This window comes from Pelecanus crispus, chromosome 4 (genome assembly GCF_030463565.1).
Source record: "Pelecanus crispus isolate bPelCri1 chromosome 4, bPelCri1.pri, whole genome shotgun sequence".
Taxonomy (NCBI): Eukaryota; Metazoa; Chordata; class Aves; order Pelecaniformes; family Pelecanidae; genus Pelecanus; species Pelecanus crispus.
In genome coordinates, this window is record NC_134646.1 from 56,794,947 (window position 1) to 56,808,096 (window position 13,150).

General features: G+C 41.1%; 1 protein-coding gene across 1 annotated transcript in view; it reads left to right on the forward strand.

Annotated features, from left to right (window-relative positions):
- The window catches only part of SCFD2 (sec1 family domain containing 2), a 207,605-nt gene that overhangs the window by 85,716 nt on the left and 108,739 nt on the right, over positions 1–13,150 (forward strand). Inside the window, exon 5 of the mRNA XM_075709141.1 lies at positions 5,879–6,128. Coding sequence (XP_075565256.1) covers positions 5,879–6,128 — 250 coding nt within the window. The remainder of the gene's footprint in view (positions 1–5,878; positions 6,129–13,150) is intronic.

Sequence of the window (13,150 nt, forward strand, 5' to 3'; positions counted from 1 at the left end):
CTCATCTTTCTCTGCTGTTTTCTTTATGCACGTATTCTTGGTGGATTTCTGTATCGTCTATCAAATGAATAGACAGACTCTGCCATTAAAGAGAAGAAGATGCAAGTCTTTTGGTATTGACAAGGGCTAGTCATAAACCTGATTTGGTCCCCGACAATAGATAATGTGATTTTTCTCCTTATCTTAATGACTTTTTTTTTACGGGAAGCGGCCATTTACTGCCAGCATCTCACACCTCCACTCTCAAGCTGCTGTGAGTTCGCTGGATGCTTTGTCTGCTTTTCCCTAAGGCTAAAGTTTGCTCCTTCCCCCGGCAAGGGAAGGCTTTGTCAACCCTCCCCAGCTGGAAACATAAGTTTGAGACTAAAACTTTTCTGGCATTCAAACTCACTTCCTGCAAAAGGAAGTGTACAGACGGTGGACTTGAGTTATCAAAATGATTTCAGCCTCTTCTTAGAAAACAGCCTGCCTCAGTAATTGGATGCTATGTATTTTGATGCTGACAGATTGAGCATTTTCCTAATGGTGAGAGTGTAGTACTCTGACGACCTTCATTTTTTGTGTTGTGTTTTGGGTTGGTTATTCTTCAATCATACCCTACAGATATTTAAAGAGAAGACGAAGAGAAGATACATTTTTATCAAAACCTACCTAAGTCAGGAATTATAATGATTTCTATAGCTTCTTATGGAAAAATATAATTTACATGGTACAATCATTCTTATTTATTGTGTCAACTCACTAGTCACCCATAGGCCATTTTATGAAAACAAAATACATGAAATTATTGTTTTGCTGGGAGTAGGGAGTACAGACATTTTCTCACCCATATGGAAATTACGTGCAATCAATCCCAAATCTCAGGTGGCCAAACAGTGTAAAACAGCAAGTAACTGAACTCCAGTATTTGATTTATGGGCAGCTGAGCGCTGCAGGCAGCTAAGGCTCCTCCGTAGCTTGGCAGCATCTCTCATTTTTGCTAAGATGATTACTGCTGCAGAGTTCTGTTGCTGTCAAAGGATCTGAGCTGGTTTTGCATACCCATGAGGTCCTCTGTTGGTGCCATTGTCACTTTTAGAAGCTAGAATATTCTGCCTTCATCTGGATAGTGGGGAAGCAAATATGCTGTGTGGCAAAATCATGAAACACAAAATGTCAAACTCAGTTAAAACATGACAAATCAGATAAAGCAACATTGGAAAGCTGCTTATCCCACAACTCATGAACCCTCTATTCCCACCTAAGCTATCAATAAAAGGAGCTTCTATTGAATAAGGTGGTCCAGGAGCACAGGGCAGCAAATGAACCAAGGGCTTGTGAGTTTCCCCAGATCCTTCTGCTGGTTTTACCTGCAGCTGGCTTTTGGGGTTGTTTTTTAGTTTTGTTTTTCCCCAATAAAATTCCTCACTGTTGTAAAGCTGTGTGGTTCCCATTCCAAAAAGTTCTGTTAACTCATGCGACCTCTGAAGGAATTAAACATGTTTTGCTTCCTAAACGGAAAGCCACTAGAATATTTACATAGTGAAGTAGTCTCTTAAGATTTATCTCCTCCTTCCTCCTGGATTTTAAAAGAAAATAAATTCCACTTGCTTGAAGTTGATTTTTGCTTTAATATTTTTAATGATGTGTTGAGGACAGTGGGCTGGAAGAGCAGGGATTAGAGTGCTTGGTTCTATTCTCTGTTTTGTCAGGGACACGTGTTAATTCAAGTAAACTCTGACCCTCGTCTTCTCTTCCTCCGCAGCACACTCTGTTTTCTATTGTGTAAAAGATGTGTAATGATACATATGGCTTTAGATTCTTACAGGTTTAGTTAATACTGAAAATAATTCCTTTCTCAGAAATGCAAAACATTTTTTCTTGGGTTTATTACACTTCCTCTTAATTCCTGTAGATCCTTTAAATCACATTTTAAATGTCACTTTTGAAGCACATTATCATGTTCAATGTTTAGAAACTGAAAAAATGATTTTTTTTTTACTTTCTTCACTATCCTTCCATCTGCCAAAATTCGGGCCTTTTGCAAAAATAAGCAAATTGACGTCAGTTCATTTACCCTTAGGGACAGTAAATTATTACACAGCTTAAGTTATAAAAATAAATAACTAAGGAGGGTGGAGGAAAGAGATGGAAAACAATAAAAATCTATCACAAACTCTTCCTGGATTCTGAAGATTATATGATTATAGCATTAAAATGTCCAAACAATGCAACCGAGGAGAAGGCGTTAGAGCTTGGGACTTAGCTGGCTCTGCATTAAGCAGCATTAATGTTTTTATACAGCCTTTGGAAAGCTCAGAATTGACCTGTTTTTATTATTTTTATTGGCTCCCTTGATGATAGACAAATGGGGCTAACCTGAGGCCAACATAACCAGCAGGAAATTTGGGTCATGGGTAGTTACATTTTTAAAACTTGTGTTTTAGGGTTGTTCAATCAGGGTAATTGATTGATTGTTAGGCAGTGCAGGGAGCCCCTAAATCATCAGAGGTGGCCAGATAATGACAATCTGCCAGTGGATTTTGTTTGAGGCAAATTTCCCAGCTCCCTGCGGAGCAGTGCTCTGCAGTGAGGCTGCAAGTCCCTTTTTTTTTTTTTTTTTTTATGCACGCTCCAGTCCAACTGGCCTGTTTGGACAAAATAGCCTCTGAAACTTGGCAGTTGCATTTGAAGTCCTCTGTAGTGCCATTTCCCAAGAGATAAGGGAAAAACATTCCAGAGAAGTTCATACCCCAGAAAGACCCTACGTGCGTTCTGAAGTTAACGGTTTATTATAGCTCTTTATTTTTTTTTTCTCTTTCATTTTTACTTTGAAGATAAGAGGTGGCAATTGTTGCTTTAAGTTGTTGAGTTTTAGCCCGCCCTCCAGTAAATCATTCTGAAAGTTTAGCCCCATTTTTTTTTTATCATGTATATTTGAAAGTTTGCCAGAGGTGCTATACACGTGTACTTTCAGGAGCTACTACTCTCAAGCAGGAGCTGTTGACCCTGCATTTATACAGCCGTGTGCATCCTCAGTGCTCCATGCCTTTGGATAATTCGTGCATGCAAAATAAAGCTTTTTCAAGAACTCATCTTTGTGTTGGAGCATGCTATGAGATATTTAAAGATGGGGTGAAGTAGAGGATTTGTGTATTGGGAGGGGAGGGAGGAGCAGATGATATGCCAGTAGATGATAGATGATGTTTAATAATACATGGCATAGGGCTTGCCTCTCCTTAAAAGTGAATTCAGATTAATATAGATTGAAGTTTTGTCATCTGTTCCAGAATAGCTCCACATGTAGGTTAATCTTCAGTTCTTAGATTTTTAGGAATGATTAGGCTTGTTTGTTGTGGGTGGCTTCCTCCCAGTAGCTGCATACCTCTGAATTCCTTGAAGTTTTGTCTTTTTCCATTTTAGGATCTGGATGATCTGGTATTTATTGTACTGGCGTACAGATGAGGATACGTTTGTGTCACTTTTCAAGAAGAGAGTGGGTAATACTGAAGTGAGGCAGGGCTCAGTTGAAATTTGGGAACTGACTGCCTTGTCTTGAGGGTAGCCCAGCTGCCAGCATATGCCAGACCGGCGCCAAACACCATAGACTTGCTTCCCATGCGGAGCGGCGCCTGGACTTGCTGTGCATGTGATTTAACGCTCCCTGCCCAAACACACACAGGGTGCCAACCCCTCCCAGATTTCTAAATGTTCCTTTTTGGCTCCCAAATGCTTTTGACCACTCTAGCTTTGTAATTTACTGCTTCAAGTCCGCAGCGTGCACTTACTGTTAGGTTTACCATGTGAGTAGTTAGAAAATTCTTCTCTAAGGTATGTATTTGAATAGGAACATAACATCTGACCACATTAAAGTGCCTTGAAAGATGGGTCCATGGCAGAACTGGTATGTCAGGAGCAGGGTGGGGCCCAAAGTCCGCAGAAGTTTTGTTTCCTATAGCACAGGCTGGAAAAAAATTTCTTGAGAGCTTGGGTAATTCATGCTTGCTTTATGAGCGCGATCTGTAGTGGATCAGTGTAGGTGTAAAACTTACAGTTCATGAGATGCTTGTTAGTGTTTCTGAGATTGTCAAAGAACAACTAAAACAAAATACAACCAAAACCAGGACCCCCTGAAGTGTTGTACGGAGTACGCCAGGAGATGAAACTTGCAGTTTCCGTGTTCCTAAAGTTAGACTCTGAAATTCCTGCCCGGGTTTCAGAAAAAAAACTATTTAGTTGTCAGAAGAGCTCAGAACTAAATTACTGCAGTTAAAAGCAGTGATAAACCTAATGGCATGATTTTGTTATTGTACAAACCTGTGTCTCTTTCTGTTTTGTTTGTTTTGTATTTTACTTACTTATTGTGAATCTATTTAAGGGGTGTATTATTGGCTGTGATGCCTATTTACCATGAGTAGCCTGTTGGAAGTTACTGTAGTAACAACCAAGAATAAATGTTTGCAGGCTTGACTCATCAGATTATAGGAGATTCAGTGTCTCGCTGCATGCTATGAACTGACCCACAGGTTTTCAGAGGGGGCTGTTTGGTGATCACAGGGCAAGGAGCAGGCTACGGAGGGTGGCGTTGCAGGAGACCTCTTGGATGGATCCGACTGATCACGGCTGTCAAGGGGGGAAGGCCGTGCTTCTCTCCTCCCCGCGCAGGAGCAGCGTGCTCCTCCTGCTTGCCTTGCACCGGCCCTGTTTCTCACCTGATCCCACTGCTGAGCTGCAAACTAACCCACAGCCGAAAACTAGCGTGTGGAGGTTTCATGTGCAGGTGTGTGCGCGCAGCGAGGGCGGCAGTTTGCACTCACTGTCCTGAGTGGCAGAGACCCGCGCGGTGGATTGAAACCCCAGCCCTGGTGTTAACGTGATGTGGATGTCGGCGGGGATTCATGTCTGAAATCTCCTTTTTACAACCACAGGAAAGCTGTACAGACACCTCTCCCACAGAGATGAGAATACGCAAGTGCGATTTCAACTACTGAGGATCTAGGACATCCGAGCATACTCTCAGTTTCCCCCTCCTTTTCTCTGCCAGCCTTCCTCTCCTCATATACATGTTATGATCATCTTTCAGCCTCACGGTCACGTAGTTCTCCCCGCATCCACATGGCCTTTGCCTGACTCACCGCACAGCATGGATGTGCTGTGGGAATAAGCCTGACCTGCCTAGCAAAGAAGGCTTTTTCAGTGTGGAAGACCCCTGTTACATGGCTTGAGAAGCTGGCGGGTGTGCTGTGAAGGAGGCAGAGGGAGAAGAGGGTCAGGCCACATGACAGGCAGGTGATTGCTGCCCTGTCCTTGCTCCTGTTGTACAGCTCCTCTAGGAAACCACACTGGTCACTTAAACCACACGCTTCACAGGTGGTTCCCTCTGTTTCTAATTTTCTGGGTTTCTGACCTGAAAGCACAGGGTCAGGTTTGCAAATGTGCTGAGAGCTCGCAATATCAATTGAAGTCAATGGGAGCTGGGCTTTGAACTCTCTGCTCAAGTACAAAATCAGGCCCAAGGAGAAGGACCGGAATTTAGAGAAGTGTTTGAGCTTGTGTTTTGTGCCATTTTTATTCATACTGCAAAGACCAATGCTCCCGTGCTCTCGTTGTACTGGTACATGGAGAAGATCTAATCATCAGGCTTTTCAAGTGCTAACAGGCTGCTATCATGAGTGCCTAGGAAAAACTTGTAGCAAACTAATAAATTTGCTATCTGAGCAGCAAATAAGTCACAGGATGGTGTGCTGACAAATGAGAATAATGCAGATATTGAACAATGTTTCATTAAATGAGCACTGCTATTATGAGAAATAATAACTTGCAGATGCAGGCAGGAGTATGTCTGATGTCTGATAAGCACTATGGGGTCAATTTGACGTGATCTTCCTTCTGTTTACAGACTATTAGCGAGTCAGAAATGCCCGGTGTTTTGAACCAGTTATTGCCAATGATCAAGCCTTACAACGAGAGGACGAAAGATGATTATACCTGCGAGGACTTCCTTGTCTTGCTGGTATACATGTATTCTGTGGTCGGAGAAGTCAAAAGTGGAAAAGAGCTGGAAGCAGCTGAAGAAGAGGTGAAAAAGGCCCTAGTCAAGGCCATTTGTGATGAGCCAGAGCCATCTCATGTGTTGCAGAAAATGACAGGTAAGATTTTGCTTGTGTGGTGAGAAATTGGATGGCTGTGAATGTGGGAACTGGGAGAAACATATAAAAGCAGCTTGACTCATCTGTGGTGCTGAGGGTACGTCAGTAAGCACAAGGATTTCCTGTAGATTTTTTCCATCTCCCATGTTCATATATGCCAAATGCTGACAGGCTATCCTTGAATAGTGCTGAGTCTGATGAAAGCTCTACAAGTTGTTCTTTTTGTTAAAGGTTGGCTAAGTTTGTATGTTTTCATAAGGTAATCTCTTGCACAGTTTCTTTCATTGATCAGTGTAAAGTTGACCCTGGGAAGTCAAAATTAATCCTGGGAACATGTTCAGTGAACCACAGTTGTTTTGTGAATACGAGGAGCTGGCCTGTCTGGCATAAAAGAAGAAATGTGTCTAAAACCAACATTGAGCTTTTTGCTGAAACAACATGAACATTAGCCTTTAAAAATAGCATGCTAAGCCTTATTTTTAGATGCACACTCCTAGACTAGAAAAGCCCTAACCTCTTGCTGACAGTGTCACATTTTAGAAAAAAATAATTATTAAAAAACGTTCATTAAAATTGATGAACTATGGCTCGAGGGTGGCTTATCTGAATGGCAGAAGGGATCTTGCTTCCTGCTGTCACTTTTCTCAATATTTACTAATAGCGAGCAGGTTGTTGACCAGGTCACCTTTGAGGTAGGGAGCATATGAACATAAATCAAAATGTTGTGAGGAGCTTACAGTTGAAAGCCTTTGCCAAGAATGGGCCTAAGTGGGGAGTCTCAAGGGTGGTGGGGTAATTCTGCTGTTGGTTGTTCTGGTATTATTCCCTGTGGATCCTTCTGCTTCAAAATACTGGTGTGGTCTGACCAATCTGCTGTTGCTTTGAGTGTAAAATAGTTTAATGGTTAAAAGCCTCTTACTGTGGAAATGGTCATGTTCAGTCATATTTGCACTGTGCTGTTACTTTAATACTCCTGGCCATGGTGCCCGCAGTGTTTCAGGCTTCTTGTAGACTTTTGTTCTCCTGTTTTTCAATATGTACCGCACATCTTGTCCACTATATGGTGCTTCCCTCACAATTTCAGTGGTGTCTTCTACTGTATATGGTGCAGTCATTTCTAAACCTCCATTTTCATATTTTCCCTTTTCTCCTATGATCAACAGTGTTTTGATTCACAGTTTTATGAGTTTCCCTTCCTTGTGCCTAATGTAAGTACGGGAAGATTTGAAGTCTCTAAAACTTCAGTCGGGTACCAAAGAGAAGCCACATTCCTGTGTACATAGACTCTTCCCTTGTTGCTCTCTGTGCTCTCAGGTTATGTAGTTGCAAGCACAGATGGAGATCAAAATAGACATTGTGCTTGTCTTATGTTCCATAACCTGTCAATAATTCCGTAGTTTTTACTAATGTACTTGTATGCTTGATTTCCAGTGTGCATGTTTCCTGAGTAAAAGTGAGTATCTGGGTGTTTGCTTTCAACTTCTGGGGAGATGAACAGGTGAATGAATGTTTCAGTACAATGATTCTTCAGTTTATGAAATAAAATTACTTCTGTCTTTTTACATAGTGGGTGGACTATTAGAAGCTTGGTGGGTGTCTGAAGTACAGCATTCATCTCCTTAGGCATAAGTATTCACTCTGTTATGTGAGGCATCTAACTATGAAAAAGAGAAAGCCTTGACACTGTGCAAGCACTGTTCAGCAACAGCCAAAGCATTCCTGTGTTATCAATGTGAGTTTAGCCACAAATCCAAAACACAGCACCGTACAAGCTGCCATGAAGAGTTAACTCCATCCCAGCTAGACCCAGTACAGGTAGTTTTAGACCACGCATGTCGTTATTATGTTACGAAGTTAGTTGCATAACACAAAGCCAGAGTCCTTGCATCCTTCTATTTCTGTATCTGTGTGTTTAGCACAACCATGTTTGTGCTTTCTGCACAAGTGTGTGATGGTATTTCCCCTTGCTTGCATACTTTTTTGGTTCATCAGCATTCTTTTTCACAACTTATTTAGAATGACAGTTCTTTTGACTTTCATAAGAGGAATAAAAAATATTAAAACTTATTGTCATGACCAAAGATAAGGATTGTCTTGGGAAGAAAGTGTAAAACGGAATTTCTAGGAATGCCCATTAGGTAGTTTTCAAGCCTTTATTCATCCAAAGGATTGCTTTCTCAGCATTAGTGGAATTTGCTGAATTTGTAATTTGCTGTATATGTAGTACAGTTGAATTGGGAAGAATGAGAAAACATGAGCAGCCTTAGTCTTACTCTTCCTTGACCTGTATTTTGCCAGGCCTGTGTTCTAGATCCTGCTTCCCTCTGAATCTTGGGTACCTTGCTTGCTGCTTGAGAGGGCAAAGCAAGTCAAAACGGTATGAGCACCCGCAAGCTTTCTTTCAAAGGCACAGCAGGAGGACTTTCTTTGCAGCAGGGCTGAAAGTCAGGGAATAGATGGCAGTGCTAGTTTCCCCTTTTGGTACAATAGCGGATATAATGCTGAGACATCTTCTGCTTCCAGCAGAACATGCTATGAACTACAGACTGGCTATTCCTGTTAGCAAATACAGGTTGGCCTGTTTTTATGAGGTCAGCCTAGCTCTGCAAGTTAGCAAGAGCCGCAGGGCTGGACAGGTTGTGGTCCAAACCTACACCATTCTGCCCTCATTTTACTCTGTCAGAAAGAAGAGCCAACCTTTTCTGCTCTTAAATGGCCACAAAAGTTAATTAGACTAAAATAAATTTCAGTAATTCTTGGAATCTCTCATTTATGATCAGAACAAAGCAAAATGTTCATGGTCTTTTGTGTTTTCCATCAAGGTAAATGATAGGAAGAATGATAAACTGGACATGTCAGGAGAGAAAAGTAAGCCAGGTATTGGGTAGATTTCAGACACTGCCTGCTGGCTCACTCCTCGCCTTCAGGTTCCCATGTGGGACCCAAGTTCCTGAATATTCAACATCCGTTCTGCAGTAAATCTGCTCTTACTAAGGAGCTTAACCTGCAGAGCTGCAGGTTTAAGTTTCAAACCCTGCTAGCAATGCACGATTGGGCAGTTTTGGTTATAGCAACAGATAGCAAAATTCATACTTGCCTTTAAAGAGGCATACAGAAGTAATACTATGTAGGCTGCAAAGCCAAGCACTTCAAAGTTGAGAAATGCCAGTAACTCAGTTTCCCATGCAACCATCATTTGACTCCTGTGTGCGTTGTAGTGCAGTCTTCAATTTTGTGATTATATAGTGTATTTTCTGTGAGCCATGGCTTCATTCAGTGTATGGACTGAACACCACAGAGAACCAGAAAAACATAGCTTCCGTTATTCTTACACATGATGAATAAGTACTAATAAAGTGAGTGAGATTGTCTGTATGATATTCAGCAAGTAACTTTCTCTGGGTCTCAGTTTGCAGTTCAGGAAGTGGACTAGCGCTCTCAGCTTTGTGTGACTCATTTTGGGACTTGAAGAAGAAAAGCATTAAATTACATTTTCAGGCATTAGTGATTACATTTCTTTGAACAGAAAGGACTTTGTGCTCCGCTTCCTGATGCAACTGGTGCCTGATGTTTTGGTTTTAGTTTGGACCCAACACTGTACTAAGGCTGTTAGGTTGATTTAAGCTGAAATTAAAAGCCATGTCTCAGCTGTGGCTCTGAACTGCTGCCCAAGCCTTTTGCTTTCCTCTTCTTTGCAAAGCATGGAAGGTGTGCAATCTTGACAGTTACACATTTTTGTTGGTTTTATTTGTTGTTCCCATGGAGTCACTTGAGAAATAAAATGCAGAACCCTTGTAAAACTTTAGAAAACTTGACTTTTGAGGTCAAGTCATCAGTTGAAGTAATAGCCAGGTTTATGCGAGGTATCTTTTATTCCTATTAAACTTGTTAAATGTAAACTCGCTTAGGCTTGCTTGAGTCTATGCCTACAGGAAATCTCCAGTGATGTGACTACCTTGCAGAACTAGTGCAAACCTCCCCCAAAAGATGCAGCTCATCAGTGCACAGGGGGTATTTATGCTATGTCTGGTTTTTGGTGTTACCTAGTGAAACTGGATTAGTATTTGCCGTAGTGGAAAAGAAAGCGATTCTCGGAGATGTTAGTCTATCCATCCAGTTGGCCACACTGGATTTCCCTAGATGATTACAGCCCTCTGCAGAATACGTTAAGATGCAGCACTTGCGTAAGCTTATATTGTGAAAGAAGCGTAAGCACTCACAATTTCCTGGCTGTTGAGTGTTAGGCTTCTCAACCTTATTGTTGCCTGAACATATGTTTTCCAAAATATTTGTACAGTAACATTCTGCATTTAGGTAACACCTTGTTTCATTGAAGCACTAAAAATATTCTGGAGCTGTTAATTAAAATGAAAATGCAACACGTTAATCACCCAATGAGATTTAAGAAATATGGTACAATTTTTCTGCATGCATAATAATATTAAAGTATGTTAGTGGTGTTGTGTTTGATGGAACTGTTAAATAATACGTGTCATGGTAGACTATCTTAATGCCTTGGGTAATAACGCTGAATGTAACAGTTCCAAGATTTCTCCTGAGTGTAATTTACCGCAGACATATGTTCTTCATCACTGTTTCCAGCAGAATGTTACAAATTGGAGGGGAAACAGAATAGACCAAAAACATAATGGAAAATGATGCTTTTCAACAGAATGCTGGGTTTGGGGACATTTGGGGGAGATGTCTTTTTGGCGGCTGTTTAAAAAAAAAATGTAAAATATCGTATTTATTTTATCATCTTATCTGTTCATCTAGTTTTGTAAATGTCCATGTAGAGCTGTGTACAGCTACAAACATATGCAAAAGTAATGCTAATAGAGCCGCGAAGCAATTAAAAATCTATTTTTTCAGCTGCGCTGTTCTCTTTTTTTCATCTGCAAATCTCTGTGGGAGCTTTGTAGAGCAGATCTGCCTTTTATGTTGTGCTCTGGAGGCCAGGAGGCCAGCCAGGCTGCGGGGCAGCCGGCTACGCTGCCCACGTGCAGGAACTCTTAGCTGGTAGGGCTGTAGGTATCAGTTGCACTCTCTCAAGCATAGGTGTAGCAGGAACCCTCTTGTGCCAGGAACTGCTGTTTATCAGCCTCTAAAACCTGAAATTTGTAATCATAAAGTGGATTTCTGGACTTTTTCCATGCTTTTCCTAAATTTTGTGGGTTGAAGTGTAAGCATTGCAGTATTGGGTTAGACACATGGTGTCTTGGCTGCTTCTGCTTCTGATTGTCCTCAACACATGATTCCTGGGGGAGATGTTGCACATTAATGAGGTTACACATTAGTGAAGGTATCATTACCTTACTGCTAGCATGGCCTAAGGATCATAAATCCTAAAATCAATCCCGGTTTTGCAATAAGCATTTACATTCCTAGGCAGGGATGGCCAGTTCCTTCAGAGGACAGACAACACTCACTTCTATTTGGCTGTGGTCTTGGCTTCACTGCTGATTTAGAGCAACAATTTCCCAAACCTGGTTATATTACGGGTAGGTAGGTGTGAAATTAGGTCTTTGGCTGAGGTTATAATGTAGGCCCTTTAGATTTGATTGAATGTACCATCCACCTTGTGTAGCTTCACAGTGGAGGTATAGCTCAGGTATCTGCTAGTGATTTCTCCCCCCCACCCCGCCATTCATGCAGGTTAGGAAAATGTTGTGAAACTACCATTATTTAAAACAATAAAATCCAAGAGTAAAATCTGAGTGATTTTAAATTTTCCATGCTTTTATCAAGAGTATTTTCCATAAAGTTAATAAAGGTTCCACTAGTTCAGTGAAAGGCTAGCCCTATCCCTCCCGTGTATAATAGCTTATTTCCAAGTAATCCATGAGTTTCACAACAGAACTGATGAATAAAACCAGTCATGACTTGAAGAAAACATTTGCACTTTTTAAATTTTATTTTGCTGTTTATTGAGAGTTTAATCGATACTAAAAAGAGACATTTTTAACATGTTCTTAAAATCGAAACACATTGGCAACATATAGACAAATTAGAGAGGGGTTAATCTCGTATTTCTATGTAGTATAGGTATTTATGCTGAGTACTATAACTGGCTGTGTTTATCCAAAATAAAATAAAGCTGCAACCAAATTGTTTCTTGCTATCATTTAGGGAAATAATAGAAAAATCAAAATTAAATATTGTTCCTTCTGAGTTTTCCAAGATTACATAATTCAAGAAATTCAAAGTTCTGTTCTTTATTTTGAATATTTAGAGAAGCCTTAACAAGCTGTGCTGTCTTCAAAGCCTTCTCAAGAGCTTCCATTTTGCCCATTCATGCTTTAGGAGCTCTGCATTTGCATTGTCTGCACAAAAAATAGGAGCAATGTGTTAGCAATGCTGGGTCCTGCTGGGGCAGTCCTGCAGGTCTGGGGTACAGGACTCAGGTTTAAGGATTGCTCCTTGATTCCAGGCATCCATGGGAGTCTGGCTGCCTGTAGGTTTAACAGATAGGGATCAGCTCCCCACCAGAGCAAAGGTTTATAAACTAAACTGTTTATGTTAAAAGTTCATAGAGTGGGTTACAGAGGGTGGGGGAATACCTCAACACATCAAATAGCTAAACATTTTGAATGTCCAGACAGGCTGCTCTCTGAAATACTGATTAGCTGCTTCTAGTCCCTGATGCTAAAGGGTCATTTTCATCCCTAATGTTAGCTGGACAGCTTTGCACTCCAGTTTGAATTGGAAAGAAGACGTCTTCCCACCAGGTTAGGCTGATGTATGTGCATGATTAGAGGCTGTGCTGTTTGGGGAATCTGCTCAGTCCTGTAGCCTGCAAGTCATAACTGCTGTTCTGTAATGAAGGCAAACGCCAGAAACGCCACTGCGTATGGTCTGTGTAGAGCTGAATCTGCTGTGATTTAGAGAGGAGCTGTAAATGCTGGTGTGGCACAGCTGTGCAAACTTCAGGGCTGCATGGATGCATTATAATGAAGAAAAACTTTCTCATGGGATGGCTTTACTCAAATGATAAAAAAGAAAGCTATCTCAGATTATGGCAA